The sequence below is a fragment of the Corvus kubaryi genome, unplaced genomic scaffold (genome assembly GCF_017639235.1).
Source record: "Corvus kubaryi isolate FWS band 111438036 unplaced genomic scaffold, C.kubaryi_AGA036_p1.0 37216, whole genome shotgun sequence".
NCBI lineage: Eukaryota > Metazoa > Chordata > Aves > Passeriformes > Corvidae > Corvus > Corvus kubaryi.
The window spans coordinates 1,869,252-1,892,674 of NW_024581061.1; the positions used below are offsets into that span (position 1 = coordinate 1,869,252).

Consider the following 23,423-nt stretch of genomic DNA (forward strand, 5'->3'; position numbering starts at 1 on the left):
TGCCCTGTCCCTATCTGCATGTGTAAAAAGGTGCTCTCCCTCTTTTTTTCTAAGCCCACTTTAAGTACTGAAAGTCCACAATCTTAACTAAAGTTGTGACTTTGGAATCTTGGCAGGTTTCTATGGCATACTATTAACCTTTTAATTTTGGAAAATTGCAAGTGTTTGTCTTCATGAATGCAACACATTCTTCAGTATGCAAACCCAAATGTACCACTGATATATTACTATAATGTTGTAGGGAGTGCCAAACATTTATTTAGGCTTCAACTTCCACTTTTTAAATATTTGTATTAAAATATAATTTTAATTTATATTAAAATATAAATTTGTTTATATTTTCTTAAATATAAACTCTTGTTATTTTAGTCATAGAGGAAATTTTCATATTATACAAGAGTTCCCAAAAGGAATGTATACCCACTTGCAGTAGACTTTTCTTACAACAGACTGAATTATTTAATTGGTTGAATCAGAAAAATTAGTCCATGTTAATTGTGCTAGTTAAATTGTGTTTTATTATGTCTCTGTAACTCCCAGAAATAAAAGAACATGACCACAGTAGCTGAGAAGTTATTAGTTCCACAGATTTTTTGGATGTCATTTTCCTGTAAGAGAAGAGAGGACTCATAACTAGCTTCATAACAAACTTCCTAATGTCTAGTAGTCAATATGAACTCGTGTTTTTTCCACTCTGCTTTTACATCTCCTTTCTCTCCAGATGGCCCTCCATCCACTTGCATTCTGGTACTTCATATCTTTTTTGGCCCTGCAAGACTCTGATAAGCGTGATAATACTGTAATTTTCCTTACATGTGAGCACTGAATGATATGAAGTCCTTAATTTTATTTTTGGAAGAAATCTTTCTGTACCAGCCAATTGTTGCTAAATATAGTGGGAGGCTTATAATACAGAGTGCATGTTTGAATTTAAAGTGACACCATACCCTAAAAAGTTGACATCACAGTTTACTTGTACAACTGTGTATGAAATAATGCAGTCATTAGAACTGGTCTAAAACTTAGGGCATTACAGTTGTTATTTGAATTTGTTTGGTAATGGGATCTTGCAGATGTCTACTGGGGCAAGCATTGTCAGAGATGGACATAGGGACACACGCCTGCAGTACCGGAATACTGCTTGGTTTTAAGTGTTTCTCTCTGCAGGCCTCCTTTGAAATACTTCAGGAAAACTTGTTGAAAACCAAATAATGCTGTACCTAGGGTATTAGACTGTGGTTGGAGGAATCTTTTCTGACTGACACTGGTTGGTTGGTTGGTGTCAATATTGTTGGTGTTCCTGTTGGCTGTGCTTGAGGTGCTCTGCAGCAGTGGCGAGTTCCTGCAGTTCCCTGCTGCTCTGTAAAGCAACGCCCAAAAATGTAACTCAGAAACTCTTACGGCAGTTGGGGTGAGTTAAAAGTGTTGCTTTAGACACAGCTTTCCAGCTATAATGTAGCATTACAATATAACTTGAAATCTAGATCTGGTATTGCTGTAGGCATGTCTGATTTAAGATCTGCCTATAGGGATTTTTACATTTTACTATAGGTTGTGTGAAGGATGTCTGGAGCAAGGATAGTAAAGATATTTGCACTAAAGATAAGGTATTTCATTGAACAGTGTTAATCAAACAGGTTGGACAATCTAAGTTATGAGTTACCTCAGTTTGTGCTGCTAAATGCGGTTTGTCCACAGAAAATGAAGTGTGGGATTTTTGGTGGGTTTTGTTGTTGTTGGTTTGGTTTTGGGTTTTTTTGGGGTTTTGGGGGGTTTTTTTGTTGGTTTGGTTTTGTATGTGTGTTTGGGGGAATTTTTTTGTTTGGTTTTTTTTTGTTTATTTTGTTTTGTTTTGCATCCTCCCTCCCAGTTCTAATGACACCTTTTGGTTTAATTCTTAGTTTAGTTCAGTTACTAGAGGAGTTGGGAAAAGCCTACCTGTGACATGGCATAGCTAGCATATTCAAAGGCTATTTTCATTTGTTGCTGTGACTATAGAGTCTGAGAAGTACCTTGGGCTCTTTGACATAAATGGATCTTAGCAGCAAATATAACATCAATGGATTTTTAGCAAGTCTGTGATTTCAAGCCCACTTTGTCATACTGAAGTTAATAAAATACAGCAATGAAAAGGCCATATGGAGAACTGCTGTCTTCCCACCTGAAAAGAAAAATAAAGTTGATTACTGATGATCAGTTCTGGTTTTGTATCTCATGTGTATCTGTTAGGATTTCTTTAAGTTGGTGTTTCCAAACCATGGTCTGTTATACCTCTGAATATATATATATATACGTTTGTGTGGCCTGGGAAAGTTGATTATAAGGAGAGTAGGTTTATATAATAAGCAAAAAATATGTGGGAAGTTTATAAAGAGAGTTACATGTCCACTACCAGAAGCTTGCAGATCTTGACAACAGAAACAAAAAAGAGGGAAGAGGGAAATTGACAGAACAGAATTCTGTGGTGTAATGTAAATCTCACTTTCTGATGAGATCTGCTCAGGCTGGTGTCTGAAATGACAGTGGTTGCATTTCAGTGTAAAGCTAAGTGTAGGGACCTTCAGTCCCAGAAAAGTGTATTGTCACCAGTACTGCTCAATGTCTTCATCAATGACACTGACAGGGCAATCAAGTGCGCCCTCTGCAAGTTGGCAACACCAGGCTGGGTGTTGAGGTTGACGTGCCTGAGGTCTGGGATGGCACCCAGAGAGAGCTGGACAAGCTGGAGAAGTGGGTCTGTGTGAACCTCATGAGGTTCAGCAAGTCCAAGTGCAAGGTGCTACGCTTACATCAGGGTATCAGTTACAGACTAGGGGTTGAAGGGATTGAGAGCAGCCCTGCTGAGAAGGACTTGGAGGTGCTGGTGGATGAAAGACTGCGCATGACCTGCCAAAATGTGCTGGTGGCACAGAAAGCCAGTTGTGTCCTGGGCTGCACCCAAAAGCACTGTGGCCAGCAGGTCAAGGGAGGTGATTCTGTCCTGCTCTGCTCTTGTGGGACCCCACCTGGAGTGCTGCATACAGCTCTCCGGTCCTCAGCACAGGGAAGACATAGATCTCTTGGAGTGAGTTCAGAATAAGAACATGAAGATATCGGAGGTCTGGAACTTGTCTCCTGTGAGGAAAGGCTGAGAGAGTTGGGGTTGTTCAGCCTGGAGAAGAGAAGGCTCTGGAGAGACGTTACTGCAGCCCTTCAGTACCTAAGGGGGGGCTTATAAGAAAGATGGCGAAAGATGGGTACAGACCTTTTAGCAGGTCTTGCTCTGATAGGACAAGGGCTAATAATTTTAAACCGAAAGAGGACTGGTCTAGATTAGATATAAGAAAGACGTTTTTTATGGTAAGGGTGATGAAGCCATGGAGCAGGTTCCCCAGAGAGGTGGTAGATGCCCTATCCCTGGAAATGTTCAATGGCAGGTTGGATGGGCAGCCTGATCGAGTTGAAGATGTCCCTGCTTATTGCAGGGGGATTGGACTAGATTGCCTTTAACATCTTTTCTGACCCAAGCCATTCTATTATCTCTCCAGGAGGGAGTTCTCTGTTGGCTTCTGATGGTGTATCCACACCTCACATGAAAGTTATGGATTATATAGTGCCACCTTTTCTGGAAAGGCCATGGAAAGACCAAAGAGAACAAACACTAAAAACGTTATGTGTGTTATGATGTTATATTTGCCTTTGGCTTTGAAGGGAACTGGGCATAGCTGAGCCTTTTCTGGGGGGCTGTAGGTTTTCTAGTGGGAAGTGTCAGCATGAAACCACAGTCACCCGAGTTTGACAGGTCAGTAAGCCACCTAGAAAAAGATGGCTTTAGCCTTTGATATGTGCCCTCCATATCTGTTAACTTCTTCCATCAGATAACCTTTGTGTAACTTGAATCAGTGGGAATTTGTTGGTGGGTCACACAAACAAGGTCATTGTTTCCATTTCAAAGGGTGGAACTGTGCTGATGGTAACACGCCTGGGGTTATGGAGGTGACCACAAACCTCCTCTGTCTCCCGCCCCCACCATCCTGGGCGAGCTCCTCCACGTCTGCCTGGTGCTCTGAGGGGTGCTTGCCTCAGAAACCCTACCTTGAGAAGAGTTAGCACTGCTTGTTCATCAGCTCCTGCACACTTTCTTGAGTGTCAGCTTGACTTCTCCTGTGCATTTACATGTCCTCAAAAAAGCCTTTGAGTATTGTCTTCTGTGTTGCTTTGTCTTCTAGTAGATCTAGAATATAACCTCTGCAGCTTCAGGATGTGACCTCCTGCATTTAAAGGGCTTTTACTGACTGTCTAATTGGATAATCAAAAATTCTCATGCAGAACTATGGGGACTGGTACATAAAAAGCATACTAGCAGTGCACGTGAAAATGTCTACCTTACTTCAATGTTAGAAAACCACCAGTTTATTTCTTGCAACTTCCAAATACAGAATTACTTAAATCTTGGTTAGCATATTTTCCTTTTAACTCAGAAATATTTTCTGTGAGTTGTAGATGCTGAAGAGGTAGATGCTTGTATTCATAATTCAGGCAAAGAAAACATTGTGGGGAGGGAAATAAGTATCCAAGAAAACTTCGGTTGTAAGTAGTTGAAATATGATCTGCAGGTTGTCTTGCTTTTTCAGTGATCGGCTGTGTAAGACTTACTTGTAGGTGTAAAAGATAAGAACTCTTCGTCCTTTCTGTCTCTTCTAAGTGTCTCTACATCAGTTTGTATCAAACTTAGCCCAAAACAAAGCAGTTTTGTAAACCACTCAATTGCCTCAATGGGTGGGGATAGAAGAAGGGGTTTTAGATTATTAATTAACTGGTCTGGAGAGCCCTCAAAGCAGGCCATGGACTTCTGGGCTGGGAGCTCTGGGGTAATTTCTGTGCAAGAGGTTACTCTTTTTCTGAGAGAAGAATCTGTTCTACCTTCATTTATCCTCATTGATTCTGGTCTCTTGTATTAGGAATGTTGTGTGTAGGAAGCTCTTGAGGAAGAACAAGTTTTCCAACACAGCATTAGAAAGAGGTGAAATTCTCTCAGGAATCTTTTCAGTTGCAACATTCCTGTTGGCAGGTTAAGACAGAGGCCCAGCAATTGGACACCGGCTCCCTCCTGCACTAACCCACTCCTTACAAGTATATCACTAATATTTAAATGATGTAACTGCATAAATGAACAAATGATGGATGACCAGTAATTAAATAATTGCCTACTTCTTCTTTTCTCAAGTCTCTATTGTCTAGAGTACTTGAAAATAAAAATGACTTCTGCAATGTTTGGGAAAAATTGCCCAAACCAGGGAATAGAAAAGTTATTGCAAAAGAACACTGGGACTGTGGCATCTTTATTTAATAAGCAGCCCTTTCTATTTTAAACATCATTGTTGCATTTTATATGACTGTCATGATACAAAGACAATTACTTGTCAAAAAAAATTTATAAAAACAAACATTTGAAATCACAGAGGTTTTCTTTTGGGTATCTGAGTAATCACATTCATAGCTGTGATGACTCAAGGATGTGTGTGAAGTTAGATTTATAAAACAGGTAATACTTCAGGGTTTTTCAGGTTATTTTGGCCAGTGTAGTTATAAAAGCTGTTTGGGTAGCCAACTGCTTTTTTCAGGTTTGAAGATAAAACTTCTGTGACCAGGAGCTTGTTTTACCAGCCCTATTAGTCTGCTTAATAGATACTTTCTTCCCCTAGAAAATGAAACATAAATGTTTTTTCTAAGCATATTTAACTCTTTTCTGAACTACTATGTTTGGTGTTTGTCATATTCCAAATTGCATTTGTTAAAATGCATTTATTTTTTAATGTAAACAAGATTTTGCTGTTGATTTTTACTGTTCCCAGTCATTAGAAGCAAAGTACTTGTAAAGGTTGTCTGGGCCTTTTGAGTTGAGCTTCCAGTTGTCACGTGTGCCATCTTATGAACTGCTTTTCTAAACCTCATCAAACTTAAAGAGCACTTGGCTTTTGCTTCCAGTATTCCTGTTTTTTGAAATTCTTACCCAAATCAGATTAGTTTGAATGTTGGAATGGCATCTGATTCTGTCCTAAATTTATTAGATGCCAGTTTTATACTCAATTCGCTCTGGTGTCAATTTTACCCATCTTAATTATTTTCATTTCCTGTATTAGGATCTGTCAGTGTTTTGATAAGTAGTAATCTATCTAAAGTAAGTTAAATTCCCTTTAGACTTCTCCTTCAAGATAATCTGTACTCATGTCTGAGGTGTAATTGTTGATGTGGATGATCAGAATTTTGTGCAATGTTGTACTCTGGCACAAATACTTCCCTAGGTTTACTGGAAACAATCTTGAGAGGCACTTGAACATTTTAATTTTCTTTTCCTCATTGTACATCACACCAGTTGTTTACAGACATCCTGTGGTTTAAGTGCAAACTATTTTGGTCTTTAGCTACACAGTCTTACCTTGTTTTACGTAAGTATAAATAAGTAAAAAAAAAAATTAGGGATAATAGAATGGCACAAAAATTACAAGTACTGAAGTATTTCAAGTTGGGAAATGCATATGAAATACTGATTAAATTTGAGAGGGCTCTACATTGATGGGTTTAATTTCTGTGTTAGTGTTTTGAAGTTGTGAGGTGTCCACAATTCTGTGCATCTCACTTAGAACTAGGATGGTGAGTAAGCACAAGCCACTCCACTGCTACCAGAGACATGCAGCTGTGTAATGCCTAAAGGACACCTTCCCTGGCAATAACATTTAAAAATACTAATTCCTCTTACTCATCTGCAATCCTCTTCCCACAGCTTGAGCTCAGGACTATAATGGAACCTATTATGGGGAAAAGGTCTATGACTCAGCCATTGAGCCATGCAAACTCTTGGCTTCTTTAATTGGCACCATTAAATCTTTAGTAGTTTTTCTCTCATAATATATAGGTGTCATTGGTATAAAATGCATCACTGCTGAAGATACATTGTACCTTTTTCTCTCTGATTTCTGTGACTTGATCAACTATAGGTGTTTAAAGGCTGGTTAATCAGATTTTTTTAGACTTACTGCTTAACTATTTAGGAGTGTATTGAAAACAAAATGGAAGAAAGCCACTGCACAAATCATTACTTTCCAGGTTGTTTTCCTTTTCTGTTTAGACACGGGAGAGGGAAAAGGAAAAACCTGCCTTTGCATTGTGTTTTATCTTCATAGAAGTTTTTTGACCTGAAGACTGGGTATCTCCTACATGACAGGATGGGGGAAGTTAATTTTTAAGTGTATTACCAGGGGAGAGTTGGCATGATGTAGCTGATTATTTCCCCCCCTGTTGCAGGCTGGTTTTGGTGTTGGTTTGGCAGGTTTTTGATTGTGCTGGTTTTTTTGTAAGATATTGGAAAGTGAACATGGAAACAACTGTAGTTTGGGAAGGGGGTGAGACATCATTAGAAACAATTTAAACACTGAAAGCAAAATGTTTGAATACATATGTATATATTAGTAAAATATGTATATAATGAACAATAGTGGCTTTTAACTCTTCTTTTGTTGTTTTCCCACATACTTAATATGGGACACATAGAGCTTTTCAGTATTTCTGTTGCTGTAAGCATTAGTGCCTCTGAAAGAGGGGTGTGATGTGGGCATTGGAAAACTGTAATTGTTTGTTACCATCTGCAGAGTCTGCCTTGTCCTATCTCCAGTTGGCAAGAAGGCTTTGGTTGTAACATTTATATATACTTTTTGAAAATAAGTATCAAGAAAGAACTAAGTAAGTGACAGAAAATGTTAAACTATGTTACTTAATGCACAAAATTTAAGTGATAATGTTTACAGAATGATGGCAACCTTCAAAGCTGTAGTTAAAAGAGATCTGAAGTAGGACTGACACTGCATGTTCCTCATGCCCATAAAATGGAATGTAAGCAGTGTATGCAACCTTCTGTGATAGAAGTAGCTGTTTAATTACTTTGGTTTTATTATTTGAGGTATGGCCTGATAATTTGTTGACTGTCTATTATCCAGTAAACCCAATAATGAATATTACTGAATCTCATGAAACAAGCAGACTCTTCCTACAAACCGTGTCTCTCTTTGTGTGTTTGTAAAGAATAGCTAAATGAGCTTTTTAAATGGAAGTTTTAATCGTAATACCAAAAAACTTCATCAACCACTAATTCATTCATCATCTAAACTCTCCTATGGCGTGTATTCCCCATTTTACATATGAGTAAGCCAGGACAGAGGGATAGGGAGTTGCCTGAGGCAAGAGTGATAGTAATGGGATTTGGGGCTTCTTTATGTGTGTTATGCTGGGCTGTATTGCCCCTGAAGCTGAAGCCAGTAGTTATCCAAGTAGGTGCTTTCTTGCACACATTGTTGAGTACTTTCCAAGAAGAAGGTCCATGTAAAGTCCTTTGCTGGAGACCCCTCTTAATAAGAAATGAGTACGTAATTTAAAAGAAAAGGAAAAAAAACCCAAGCAAAACCCAACAAAACGAAAGCCTATCTGGAAAAAAAAAAAGTATCACAATGAGCTGAGGCTGCTAGGAAAAAGTAACTTATCTTTCCTGACTTTCACTGCTTTCATCATTCCTTGTAGTCTTCCCTTTTTCTGTATTTAAGTTTTCAAGGTAACATGAGTCTTCTCTCCAGGATAATGTCATAGTCATTTAGATCTGATTTAATCTAGATGTCTCATCCATCCCATGAACTGCATAAGGCAGCAGATCTGTAGTAACTAGGGAAGAGTCACCCCGTAGGTTAGACATATTATTGTAGGAAGTTAAGCAATAGGGCGTAAATTTTGTTTAGTAGGAACAATTATTCTTTGTTTTCGAGTATTTGAAATACTTAAATGATTTAGGCTGTTATCTAAAAAAATAAAAATATGTTTATAATTTACAGTGTGTTTTCTTAGGGTTACAATGAACTTAATCTTTTCAAGACAACATTGCATGTTTGCTATTTCACTTGCAGGCTGGCTCATTGGTCAGTGTCTGAAGAAAGGTTCTGAATTTCTGCTGCGCAAGGACAGTTTAATATTAGATACAAACGGGTTAGAAAAGGAATTCCAATTTATTTGGGATGTCTAATAGAAGTGATAGCGTCAGTGGGATTTTAGAGTTTCTTTTTCTCTCATGGTGTGGTACTTCTTTGTGATTAAGGAAATGGCATTTAGAATGTCAGAACATAAAGTTACAGTTTCAAATTATGATTCTCCTAGTACTAAGTGTGCTCACCTGTACTATGAGATTGAAACAGCAGCAATTAAACACTTTGAGATTTGGAGTAGACATAAACAGTAGAGACAGCTAGATTGAGATATTCTGGATATAATCTTATGGTATCAGAAAACATTTACCAAATATGGTCTTTTTGGAGAAAATTCTGAGATGAGGCTCTTTTAATCAGAAGTCAGCAAATGTAAAGACTAGAATTATTAAATAATAAGAAAAATGGTTGGAGTGGTTTAACTTTCTTTCTTTGGTGGTACCTTAGTATTTTACAGTATTAGAAGTCCATGTGATCCGAGAATTCTGTGTGTTTTTTAAAATATGTAGCAGAAAACACTTGAATACAAGTTGTAGTTTAAAAAAAAGGGCACCAGCTCAAGTAATGAATGAAAAGGATTTCATCTTTTGATTGTGGATACAGTACAACTTCACCTTGCAGAGGGGGAAGAAAAAGAGTTTTGTATTATTTGTCTAGTGTGTCTGTTCCAGTCATTCAGATAAAATATTGTTGAACGTTGGTCAGCTCCAAACTGAAACCGAAGTATACTTATCTGTGCTGGTAGTGTTTCTTCTAATGCTTTCAGCTAATTTTTCTCAATCTGGTACACTCTCATCTGCAGGATATCTTGCTAAAATTATAAAAATACCTTGTTGCAAACCATGGAAAAGTTCAGAGTGCTCTGTGATTTAATAAAAATACTTAAGGATATTGTGGAAGTATCTTGGGACTTCAGTGGGACCTTCTTTCTGTGGGCAGGAGTAAAAACTCAGGGGTTGTAGTCCTTTTTCACATCTGTTGAAATCTTAAACATCTAAAGCCATTGCCCTTTCCTTGAACTATTAGAACATGATATATATATTTATACCTTTGTGGAAAACTTGTTCTTTTTTTGATGAGGGCATGCAGATAGGGGAAGTGATAAAGTTCTTAGTAAAGACTCTCTATGAATTGCATCCTCTTTTCACCAAGCTTGTCATCTGATGCATGTTTGTCATTAAACTGTGATTGGTATATTTTTTAAATGTGCAGGCTTCTTAAACATGGATGTTTTAGCAAGTCTAGAAGCTGATGGTAGGGAACTTCTAAAACAAAAATGCTGGGCTCTTGTTTTCCTAGGTATATAAGGAAGGGGTTAGGAAAGCGATAGAGAAGTTTTATCTATTCCTACTGTATTGGAACACCATACGCTAATAAATGTAATGGCCTAAAAATACATTTGAAAGGATTTTGCTGGTGGCTGCTATATCTTACTGTTTTGTGAATGTTTGAAGTCTTGCTCTTCAGTTGCTGTCCTCAGTCATGTCTGCGAGTGAGGGCTTGTTGGGCAGCTGTGATCTCCAGACTGTCCCTAAGAGATGGCTTTCTCAGAGGTGGCCTAGTCCCCTTGAAGACCCTTGCATTAGTGTCCTCAGAAGAGGGGTGAGAGGTTGCCCTGGGGCAGGTATGTGTGGCAAAACAGACAGTGAATTACCGCAAGAAGGCTGAAAGGGCTGGCTATGACTGGTGTCTGTCTAAAGCTTCCCAAGACTGGAAAATAACCAAGCCCAGAAGAAAGGCCACTGTGGTGTGCATGTGCAAACAGGGCACGTAGTCGTGGACGTGAGGGTTGAGTTTGAGGACTTTCTGGCATGAGCATGCTGTAAAAAAATACAGAGGCATGTAGTGGTGCCAAGTAATTAGACTGGGGCAATATGCAGTTGTAGCCACATGGTGCCCATCTGCTCCTAGTGGATTTCCTTACAGTCTGTTGCAGTTTGGTTCTTTTGCAGTCTACAACTTCCTCATCAAGGGAAGTGGAGGGAGGGGCACTCACTAATCTTCTGCTCCCTGATGGCCAATGAGAGGACCTGAAGGAATGGTATGAAGCTGTGTCAGGAGAGGTTTGTTTTGGATATTAGGAAAAGGTTTTTCTCCAGAGGTGGTTGGGTGCCAGAGCAGGCTCCCCAGAGAAGTGGTGACAGCCCCAAGCCTGACAGAGAAGCATTTGGACGTTTTCAGGGACATGGTGTGACTCTTGGGGTGTCCTGTGCAGGGCCAGGAGTTGAACTTCGGTGATCCTTGCGGGTCCCTTCCAACACAGGATATGCTATAATTCTGTGATTCATTGTTAAAAAATGTTTCCTGGCCTGCAAGTCTTCAGCTTAATCTAATGAAAAAACTTGCCCCAAACATGCTGCCTTTCTCTCTATAGGTGTTCTCCCTTCCTTAGACTAAAGTAAACTTTTTTATTATAAATTACAAAAAGTGGAAATATACTTTTTCTGGATTTAGATAAAGAATACCTTATTAGAGGTTTAGCAAATCAAAAAAGAAGTATTGCTTCTAACTTAACACATACATACATCTAGTATTTTTAGTTTTTTAATACTATATATCTCTCAAATAAACATACAATATAGTATCTTATTACCCTTCACCTTACATTTTTTACATTTATAGCCTGTTAAATAAGTTTTCCTGTTAACTCTTGAGGGTTAGAAGGGGTAGGGGAAAAAAGTACCAGAATAGAAATACTCTTGCTGTTACGGTGTGTAATGCTATTACTGCTATTACTTGCAGCAGTGAGAGCACAGATGGAACTTTTTCAGTTGTCTGTGGTCAGAAGAACCAGCGTTTGTACCACATATGTTGGTCTTTGATTTTCCTTGTAGTCATAAACCTGGTGCCATTTGCTGCGTGTCACTGTGATTTAAATTTGATAGCAGAAAGATATATTGATAGGACTAGATATGATCTATGTAAGATCCCTCTGAAAATGGTTCTCTGAGTGACTTTAGTCTTTTGTAGAAAAAAGCCATAAGTTTTAGAGGACGTTTATCACTTATATTACTGTGGGCAGGCTCTAAGTGCTTAATATACCAAGTCAGCCAGGACTGTTTTGTTGCATTTTCTTTTTCTGGGTGGGGAACAGGGTGTTTAGTGGAAATCATAGTTTGTACCACAGCATCATAAACTATGGTGATGAAAATACAATGTGGTGCAGGAACAGGTTACCCTTCAGAGAGGATGGATCTCCATGCTTTTGATGTTCAGTAGCTGAATGGAGGGAATTCTCCTGGCTGAGGGAGGAGGCTGTGTGTACAGGGCAGTATGGTTTTGTCTCTCACTTCAGGACCTTGGATTTCAAAGCATGGATGTGAAATGTGCCCAAGAGAAGGATGATGTTTGCATTTGACTGTTTTGGAGGAACTGCTTTGTTTTCACAGTGTGGGGAACATGGAGGCAAGCCCAAGAGCAACAACTCTTGTATATATGCTAAAATGTTAGGTTAGTCTTTTATAACGCTAATTTATTTAATAATAGCAGTTTAATTATTGCTGTTTTGGTTGAATATGTGCAGATGTTTCCTCCCCTATATTCCCCCTTTACTGGAGCAGTTGAAGTATTGTACAGATTCTCTGGAGACTCTTTCATCCTGACATGTTCTTACTTCACTGAGTGACTTCCCTATCTTGCCTGGAGATGAGCAGTCATTGCCTTATCTTAGAGGGGTTGGAAAGGACTGTTGGTAAATCTCCTGGATATTCTCTGATCGAAGGAATTCTCTAGTAAGCACTAGGAATCTTGATAGCTGTGCCTGGGAATAACTTCACAGACATAACTTCACGAAGAAAATATGCACATTTTTAGATACAGATGTTATATGGCAGAATCAAAGAACCATCAAGGTTGGAAAACACCTTTAAGATCATCAAGTCTGACTGCCAACCCAGCACTGCTGTGTTTACCATTAAATGTTGTCCTCGAGTATCACATGTTTTTTGAATACTTCCAGGGATGGTGACACTGCAGCTTCCTGGGCAGCCTGTTCCAGTGCCTGACAACCATTTCTGTGAAAAACAAATCTGTAATATCCAATCTAAAACCTCTCCTGGCACAACTTGAGGCCATTTCCTCTCATTCTGAAATTTGTTACCTGGGAGAAGAAACTGACACCCACCTCACTGCAACTTCCTTTCAGGTAGCTGTAGACACTGATAAGGTCTCCCCGAGCCTCCTTTTCTTCAGACTAAACAACCCAAGCTTCCTCAGCCACTTCTCATAATACTTGTGCATTCCCTTCAGAAGTAAGGTGTTAAGATGCTTAGAGGCCATTTGACAGTAGGACTCTCGCTGGCCTGCTGGTCATTTTCTCACCTGTGGTATAGACTGCATGGCATAAACTCTGCAAAACTTCTGTGGTAAAACATGTTGGCATTTTCTGGCACTGCTTGATAGTGGAGCACACACAAAGTGAAGTTTCCTTTTACTGTGGACATGCATGGAGGGCAGGCTTGAGGTGGACAAGCTGTCAACATGAGCAGTAAGCTTTTACCAGAAGAATTCTGTGCTTAATTGTCCCACCCTTTCTGTGTGTCTCTGCAGCTAGAGCTAGTAAAAACTTGCCAAAAGCCTAAGTCCTCAGTCTGCATAGTGATGACAGAGAGTAGAGAGCCTGGCTGCTGTTGTGTAATATTTAAGATCTGCCCAGCTTGCATTAGGAGCAACCTTATACTGCTAAGTCAGTCTATATTGCAAAGTAATCTCTAGCAAAAACAGTATTAACAAAACATTTGTCTTGTTGACCATCACATCACCAGTTACATACAATTCCTGTGGTAGCTATTGCAATGCCTTACATGTAGAGCCAATTTGGAGCATGCACACTTCATTACTGTAGGGGTGGCAGTTGTCTGAGATTGCCTGATCAACGCTGATGTCAATTCTGATCTATGGGCAGCAACCTAGGAGCTCTCTTATGGGACAAGTTAGTTGTTTCTTGAGCTGTGAACAAGCTGTCATCACTCGTTGCACTGGCTGATATTCCATAGGCTTAGTAATGTGTCTCACTTTTTCTGTGAGCACAAAACACTACATATGATTACTGTAAAATTATAATGGGATGTTTGCTTTTTGGATGGCCACATTAGTATCATTTGTCTTTTATAATCTGTGTTTCTATACAGAGTACATGACCAGAAAATAAATAATTCTATTACTGTAGCTGTGCTGAGACTCAGTTAAGAAACTCTGTATTTTGCATAGCATGTTTTTATTCCTCCAAATACTGTAATTGGGTGATATTTTCAGCTCCACCAAATCAGAAATTAGAGTAGTTTTACAGTGGTAGCGGAGGGCACTAAGATTGGTTTTAATCACTTTCACTCCACTGTTAGGATGCTGTTGGCATCAGAATTCTAGTTTTGTGATTCAGAGTTTTTTTAAAAACCTTTGGATCAGCAAGTTATAACCTGTTAGTAATTGTACTGTTTTTTACGGGTTTCCAGTAGCAGTAACAGAGCAGGATGACTCAGAATAATCTTAGATTGTTCTGTCTTCTCCTAAGACTTGATTAAGAAATAAAATGGTATTGCAGCAGCATTTTGCTTAAACATTAACTTTTTTCATGCACAGTAGTTTTGTCTTGCTAGGAAGGTTTTAATAGAAGTTCTGTTTTCTATACACTTTCATCTGTGTTCTGAAGAGGTACGTCCAGAAATTTAGATTCCTTTCAAACCTATTTGCAAAACCAGACTTTCATTGTCATCTGGTGTGATGTCTTTCCCTTTATTGCAGAGATCACTGACAACGCTTGTTGGTTTATAAATCCCAGTTGTCACTTTGGAACTACAATTTTCTTAGGAGGGTTTCTGAATTACTGAGATAGCAGTTGTTTCTAAACAGCATCATATTCCCCAAAATATTTTAAGTTTAGTACTAAGTATTTTCATATAGTACACTAAAAGAAACATACACATCTTCAAGGTAGTAGTTTCACAGAAAAGCGAAGGGATCATCATTTACAATAAAGGAGAAGAAGCTGATTGGTAAAATATATTTTTGAAACAATTACAAGTGTGAATGTAGTCTTGAGGATGTTTCTGGACTTTACCTAATATAGAAAAAATACTGTACAGCTTTTGCTGAATGTAGGTACTGGCATTTGGCTGGAGTTTTGGAAGTGGTGTTGATTCCTGTTTACTGTGGAGTTTTTACTGATATGTGAGCTCTGCATATGGACAATGTCAGGAAAGTATTTATGGAGGTCTACAAAAGGTGAAGCATGCTTCACATTGAGGGGGCACTAAGAGGAGCCTAATGCTGAAAGTATTCATGAGACAAGTTGAGAATTGCAGGGACAAAGCAATGCATAGAGACATGACACAGAAACTTTCCAAATTAGTCAAGATGAGTAGTTCATTCTAAATAATCCAGAGGGAGGATGAATCCTATCATTAACCTTTGAAAGGAAGAGTCATGGAGCAATTTGGTTATGTGATGGCTTTTAACACTGTTTGGACTGTGCCAGTCAGGAAGGATACAAATTCAAAATGAGTGATCTTTGTGGCACTAGGTAGAGCTGCTGCTGGAAGCATGCTATATAGTCTGTCTTCTGTTTTAAAAGAATTTGCACAGGTTGCTGTTATAACTTCTCCAGAGTGAAGGTGATAACTGAACAGGGTTGCAGTTGAGAATATTCTGTAATGATTTACCTAAAGTGAAATTATCCATTGTATGGAGATCATACCAAAGAGGTTTGTATTTTGAAGTCAGTGGGAACTGAGTGATCACTTGCTTTACTGTTAGACAATTTAGTAAACCAAAATTTAAGAAAATTTAAATGAAGTGTGGTTGTTGTAGATCTTTATTTAAATATGGAAAAGACCATGGAGTCTGGAACTAATACCCACCATGGAAATAAACGTGTAGTCCTGGTAAAAGGAATTATTTTAAAATTTTTTTTTGTTTGGTGCTGATGTTTAAATTTCACAAAGTTAGCTGAGTCACGTCGCACACTTTGCTGCTCTTGCTTCGTACTTCGTAAAGCTCAGTATTGGCTCAAGTTGCTGCTCTGTTAGGGAAGTGACACTCAGCTGCTTTCAGTACAGTTGATTGTGGTTCAATTCTTGTTCAAGCAACAGAAAGACTCTCCTCCTTAACCTCCCTCCCTGCCACTCACCCTCACTGGATTAATCCTACATCTTGTCCATCTTGCTGCTTCACATAACAGGCCTGGTTTGAGACAGCTCTCTATACTTTGGGCTGGGGGGAATGAGCTTATAGTCTAAAAGTGTAAGCAGCTCTGAAACAGAGGCAGGTAGGTTTTAATTTTTCAAGTCATGGTGATACCTGTTTGGAAGCTCAAAAATAGTTTTGAATTCCAGAAATTTTCCAGTCTAGAAACAGATGATTCTATTTCTCTAATAGTGTTTTCATTTTTTATTCCTTGGATGTCGTTGGCTCTTACTGACAATGCTGTGTAGCCTGTTGTGCCACAAATTGTTTTAACACTTCGGAGTTCTTGAAGAATCTCTGTATTTTCTCTAATAAGCTGCGATCTTTAGGAGTGTCCTGCATTGTGATATTGCATGTTAATAGCATTGATTAACTGTCGAGCAGTGGGAACTGATGAGAAAATGTCCATTGTAAAATTAAATGGAATTACTAAAGACTGTGCCATGCTGCTGGTTAGGGAGGTGACTAGCCCCAGTAGTCGCTGGTAGGAGTATTAATGTGAGCTCCAGGTTTTTTCGCATGATTAAAACAGGCCATCTGTTCTTTGTTAAATGTTTACAAAAACAGCTTTTCTCTAAAAGATTTAAAGAGATGTGGGTCTAGTAAACACACCAATATTTTTGAGCACCTTTTTCACCTTATTTCAAATAATACCAAAAATAATTCTGCTGCAGTATCAAATAGGATGAATACCTATTTTTGTTTAATCTCCACTGGTTTCTTTCCCATGGAAGATTAAATTCTGTACTAACATACTAAATTATGGCTTTGTTACTACTAAAAGCAGCAAGAGAAGCAATTTGTATGAAGTATGCAGATACATTTTTTCAATCTTTTGGTAAAAACTTGTAATATACATATTTTAAAAAATTCTATAAATGGAAAATGGGGTTCTTTGATTAGAAATTGTGACCCTGTAACTAGAGCTAATCCTTTCTAGATTTAAAGAAGTAGAACTATTTGAAATAATTCCCTGTGGTAAGCTTAATCGAATATTTATAGTGAAAGCCTGTTGTTCTTCCTTTTCTCCCTACTTAAGAAAGAGCAGACAACTGGTTTGGGGTAAGAAAAGGCATCTTTCAAGCTTCTTCCAATCTCTTCTCAGTAGATTTGTGCTGCTCCTACACAGCTTCACACTAGGGAGCAATGTGGGGTTGTCGGTTAGGGATAAACGGTTTAAGCATATTGCAGAAGTACAGCCACAGACTTCGTAGAAAAATAAAAGTATTTAAGCTATTTCTTTGAAAGAATGCTACAGTTTAGAAAATCACATAAAAGTGAATTACAAAATGTGCCAAACTGCAAGGGGAGTGGCATGTGGCAAAAGTAATACAGTTTCAAGGTATAGGAAATACAACCTACAAAGCCTAATTAGGGCAGAGTTGTCTTTTTGTAGCTTCAATGTTCCAGAGATTGTGAATGATATGAACCAAAATCATAGTATTTTTATGCTTGGTAATGCACATAACTTGATCCTTTAAATAAAAGGCAGTAAGTTTGGGGTTTTTTGATATTTATATCAGGCATAATGTTTCAGTCTAATGTATAGTCTTCAGTTGTTTTAGAGCCTGAGAATGACACTTGTGGGTAAGGTTTCTGAAACGTAAGAATCTGAAATTCCGCAGGGTACTACAGTGTGGCAGCAATTGCTGCCATTCTCAGGACCTTACCTTCTGTCCAGATCTCACATTAAAACTGCAAATGTCAAGTCACAAAGGGCTGATGCTGCTATTGTGGAGATTTGGAAAGCTTTGCTTTCAGATTTGCTTATGACTCTGCTGAAAGTTGCTGTTCAGACTGAAACAAACAAAAACAACCCACAAGTTGTCAAGGATTCATGTTTTTGAATACTGAAGCATGTATAAAATATAATATTGATTTCAGTGACGGTCATAGCACTAATGAAGTTGCAATGTTGAAAATTTTGTAAAATTAAATTTACATGGCATTACTGGATTTCTTGTGGTTTTTAATATTTGTTGGCTAGGCTGTTTCATATGCATAGGAGGAAGTAAAATAAAACTACTGATTTTGATCTGTTCTAGAAAGTTGTGCCTTTTATACATAAGCTTTTAGGTAATTGTAAAAGTCTCTCTCAATACGGCAACCAAGTATTGTAGTGTCGAATTGAAGGTACTTGCTCAACACAAAACCTACAAATAATGGAAAGAAAACCCTAGAGTTACATCTATATATGTTATATATAGCAGGTGAGCAGCATTTTAAAACAGGATTGAGGATGGTAGAGGACAGCTCAGTGAAAAAATTGGTGAAACTTGCACTTCAGATTTCTGCAAAATGTAGGATGCATGAGATACAAAATAGCAGATAATGCAGATGTATATTGACTATCTTGCAATTATACAGGTTAAAAGTACTGTTCTTAAAATCCAGGGGTAAGAAGTACTTAAAGGTGATCTTGGTAATATTCCCGTATTTCTCTACCTAAAAATAATGGTTAGTACAAGCACATAACAGTCTGAGGTAGAGAGAAGGCCATTTTATTCTGCGTGATATAACAAATCTGAGACACTCAATTCAGTCAACCACATTCAGAACCAATCAGAACAGTTTAAAAGATGTCTATTTCATGTAATGTATAATTGTACTGCAGAACTCATTGTTACCACTTAATTTCTGGGATAGTGTTTTCTATACAAATACCCAGTTTTTGTGAATTTTCCGGTGTGGATATGTACATGCCAGTGGTGACTACAGATTTCTGGAACAGGTGTTGATTCGTACTTCAGGATGCCTAACATGAGATGGTCTTGATGTAGGGCTGATTGATGCAGTGCTAATGCAATGAGTGCACTGGGTTTGCATTACAGCTGGGTTTCCACTGCAACTTAGACCTGTTGCACAAAAAAGGAACTTAATAAGCAGGTGGAGGACAGAAACATGCAGAAGTCACCCTGGAAGTCCTTGGTTAAGCCAAGGAGACCCAGGCCGTCAGTCTGTCACTCAGGCCTTCCCTCTTGTCCTGTCTCTTCCATGCAGACCTGTATTGTGTAGCATGTACCATTCAGACCTCTCCCAGACAGCAGAAAAAATCCTTAACTTTCTGACAGCCTTGCTCCTTTTGCTTCTGAGTATGTGAGTGTATTCAGTACAGTGGTTTTATGTTACTGTGAAGAAATGCCAGAAGTAGTTAGGACTACACTGGTTCCGTTTGTTTACATTCATAAAATTATATTAATATATTTGGAAATATACACATGCATTCACTTTCTCCTGTAATATTATCAAGAATTTTGTTTCCTAGATCTTAAGTTCATTTCTATTTGGATCTAGGTTGCTGAAGTAGATATATATGTGTATGCCCATCAGCTCTCCTTATGCTCAAGGACTGGTTTTGTATTCATTCATTTGCACTCTTGTCACTTCTAAGTAAGTGCCATTAGAAAAAAACGTGGAGAAAAGGAAATGCGAAGAACATTACAGTTACACTGGCACTGCTTCTCCTAGAAGTAAAATTCTTATTTCTTATAAAATTTTCTTCTGCCCAATTCAATGGATCAAACATCTCAAGTGGCTATCCTTTGACACCATGACTAATGGGGAAGTTGTCCGCCTAGTATCATCCTGACTTAATTTTTACAGAACAGAAAAGGAGGAGAAACAGAGAGAAAGAGTGTAGGTAAAATGGTCTGACCATCTATGTAGGTGCAAGAAAGGCATCAGTATGGTGCCATGCTATTACTTTTCTTCTAGAAAAGCACTGTCATCCTGCATTTATAACCATGGGCAGGCAGGGAGAAGCAGGTCAGAGCTTTGATATGCTGCAAAGTCATGGTGGAGCTTAGATAGCTTTTCACTGCAGACTCATGGATCTTTGTGTAGAACAGAACCATTAAGGTGAAAATAGTTGTCAATATATCCAATGTATTTTAGTCTGGGCATTTAACATTTGTGTAACTATACATGGGTTTTCCTCTAGCTTATAAGTTTGGTGTAAACCTGATATGCCATAGAGACTTTGAGATCGGATGTTTATGCAGGTTCATAAGCACTTACTGTAGTTCTTTGTCCAATCTGGAGCAGGAACAAATCTGTTTCAAGTACAAACTGGAAGCTGTGGATCTTGGACATAAAACGTAACACTGTAATACATTTTCAAGTGGCTTAATCCTTCACTTGCTGATCAAAATACCTCCTGTCACCGATGAACCAATGTAAATTGCCTTGATTAATTTTTTATCAATATAGCCTGTGAATGTACTTTTATTCTCCTTCGAATGTCTAGAAACAAATTTTAACAATTTTTTTCCCCTAAGGACAAAATTCCAGTGCAGCTGAATAATTTGTAACAAGTTAATCATTCTGCTAACAACTATTTTGAAATGTCTGAAACAATTGCATTCCTTTTGCATCTACGTGTTGAAGACTAAATGTTTTCTATATTTCCACTTTATCCGCTTTAGAATAATTTTACCCTTGATTATCAAGAATTTCTGGTCATTTTACTACTGTTCTGACTGCAAAAAGCTTTGTTCTTTACTGTTTAATGCACAGTGTTTCAGATATGCTGACTCTTGTTAATAGGTTAATCCTGGGCTTAATATTTTCTCCCTCTGTTACCTCATGCTCTGAAGGAGCAAAGTTTTAGAAATCAAAGTTGCAGATCTACAATTTTATTTCTATTTATCATTCTCAGCATTCTCCGTCGGAACCCTTTTTAGAGAAACCAGTGCCGGATATGACTCAGGTTAGTGGACCGAATACCCAGCTAGTGAAAAGTGATGATTATCTGCCGTCAATTGAGCCGCAGCCACAGCAAAAGAAAAAGAAAAAGAAAAACAATCACATTGCTGCAGAAGGTCCCAGTAAAGGTTTTGGTAAGGAAGACTTTCCTGGGGGACTTGACAGCCAGAATCTAAGCAGAAACTCAGTGGATTGCTCCCAAGAAGACAAGAAGAAAAAGAAAAAGCCCAAGGCAAAAAAAGAACCGAAGGATCCTAAAGAACCCAAGGAAAAGAAGGAACCCAAGACCCCCAAAGTCCCTAAGACCCCTAAAGAGCCAAAGGAAAAGAAAGCAAAAAATACCACGCCAAAACCCAAGACCAGCAAAAAGGCTAGGTAAGTCAGGAAACTTGTATATGCAATGAGAGAAAAACAGTGTGTTTGTGGGATTTCGAGAGCATCTGTGCTAAATGGCGTGGGTGGGGAGGAAATCTTGTTTTGTCGTTTGCCTTCTACCATCTACAACATCATGTTTTTGAGAAGCTTGGGCACATTTCTCTTGTTTGACTTTCCTGTTTATGGCTTCACAGTTATTTTAAGCAAGCTGGAAAGGCAGAAGGTTAGTTTCTCCCTTTCAAGGCAGAAAAGTTTCTGGATGTATTAGATTTCAAAACGAACTCACTCTTCTTTAATCCTCATCTGTCCTTGTGTGTGGTTTTTGTGTTGAGAAATTAAATTGCTTCAACACTAATGCAGGTTTGACCAAATTCAGAGATGAAGGCTTAGAGTAAAATGGTTTGATGATGTTTTTCCCTAAATAAAGAAGTTAGGTACTTCACGTTGTTGTACACTGTACAACCCTTACAGACACATTTTTATACTAACACAACTGATGGGCTCTAAGGTCTGCTGTTAAAAAAGCATTTTTATATGGATATTAATGTGTTCTCACCATAAGGATTATATTAATTTTCCTGTTTTGTGTAAAGACAATTTTCCTAGCAGAAAATCTTAGTGTATAGACCAGATAGTTCAACTCTGTTTCTGGACTGGGTTTCTTAACTTTCTATTGAGCATGGTGTATCTTTATCAGGATAGGCTTAAAATGCTACAGAGTAGTACAAGAAAGAATAAACTGTCGTTACACATGAGTAAATGTGTCACAGGTAATAATACAGATTCTTTCCTTGTCCCTCAAGTCCCTAAACACCGTGGTTTTAAATGCCTACTTGGAAGAAAACTGAGACCAAAAAGATATTAAAGCTCAATATTTTTTTTTCATTTGTACCTAGAATTTCTTACAACTGTTCTGAATTTGTTCCAAACATCTGAATCTGTTTTTCAAGATGTGGCTAGAGTTATAAAATATAACTTCCAGATGGAAGCACAGCCAGACTTGGTTAATCCAAATCAGTTTGCAAAATCCATTTGTATTAGGGTTTAAAAATTACAGTTAATGAATCAGCTTTGCATATATTCTACAAGACTGACTGTTTATTGGTTAGGTTTGATACAGCTCCATAGCTAAATGAGGATGAACAGTAAGACGTTACTTGTTGCTTCAGCAAGACAGAGAAGTTTCTATACTAGCAGAGATGATGTTTCCTGAAGAATTTCTAAACAGTGGCTTGTAAAACCAAGTGTTGTTGTGTACAGGTTTTATTAACTTATCAGTAAATTACAGTTGATCAGCCTATCCGTACTGCAGCGTTTACTTTGGCTGTGTACTGTTGGAACCCAGGGTTCCAACAGTGTACCAGACTGTCCTAAGGATGGGGTTTACATACACAGCAGCAATTCACAGCTTAGAAAAATCTCTTAAGTTATATATCACCCAGTATGTATTTTTGAAATTAAAATACTGTATCAGCTAAACCAGCCTTTTCATAGAATCACAGGATGGTTGGGGTTGAAGGGGGACCCTGGAGATCATGTAGTTCAACCTCCCTGCTAAAGCAGGTTCACCTATAGCAGGCTGCACAGGGTCCATCCAGGCGGGTTTTTAATATCTCCAGGGAAGGAGAGTCCACAGACCCTGTGGGTAGCCTGTTCCAGTGCTCTGTCACCCTCAACGTAAAGTTTTTCTTCTTAGACAGATGGAACTTCCTGTGTTTCAGTTTGTACCCACTGTTCCATGTCCTGTCAGTGGGCACCTCTGAGCAGTCTCTGTCTCCATTGTCTCGACACTCATCCTTAAGATACTTGTATGCATTGATAAGATCTTTTCTCAGTCATCTCTAGGCTAAACATGCCCAGCTTCCTCAGCCATTCCTCTAAAGAGACATGCTCAAGTTCCCTAGACTCACAGGTTTAAAGGCTGACCCAGCTACATAATAAGTGTTACTGAGCATTTCCTACATTTTTGCTGCCAAAAAGTAAAAAAAACTTTTACTGCAGGACTTCTCAATTGACTAGAGTGAAGTCTTGTTTGATAAACCATGGTTAGAAGGAGTCTGCCTCAAAAACACCCATGGGTGATAGTCTGGACATCAGAGCTCAGAGCTGGTCTGTCCTGTCCACTCAATCCTAGTATCTCTATGCACATCATCTCTAAATTCT

General features: G+C 38.4%; 1 protein-coding gene across 8 annotated transcripts in view; it reads left to right on the top strand.

The window, feature by feature from the left end:
• The window catches only part of CHD7 (chromodomain helicase DNA binding protein 7), a 131,826-nt gene that overhangs the window by 52,829 nt on the left and 55,574 nt on the right, over positions 1-23,423 (top strand). For all 8 annotated transcript variants that reach the window (XM_042022594.1, XM_042022592.1, XM_042022591.1 and 5 more), the window contains one exon: positions 20,839-21,260. In XM_042022594.1, the coding sequence (XP_041878528.1) occupies positions 20,839-21,260 (422 nt within the window). The remainder of the gene's footprint in view (positions 1-20,838; positions 21,261-23,423) is intronic.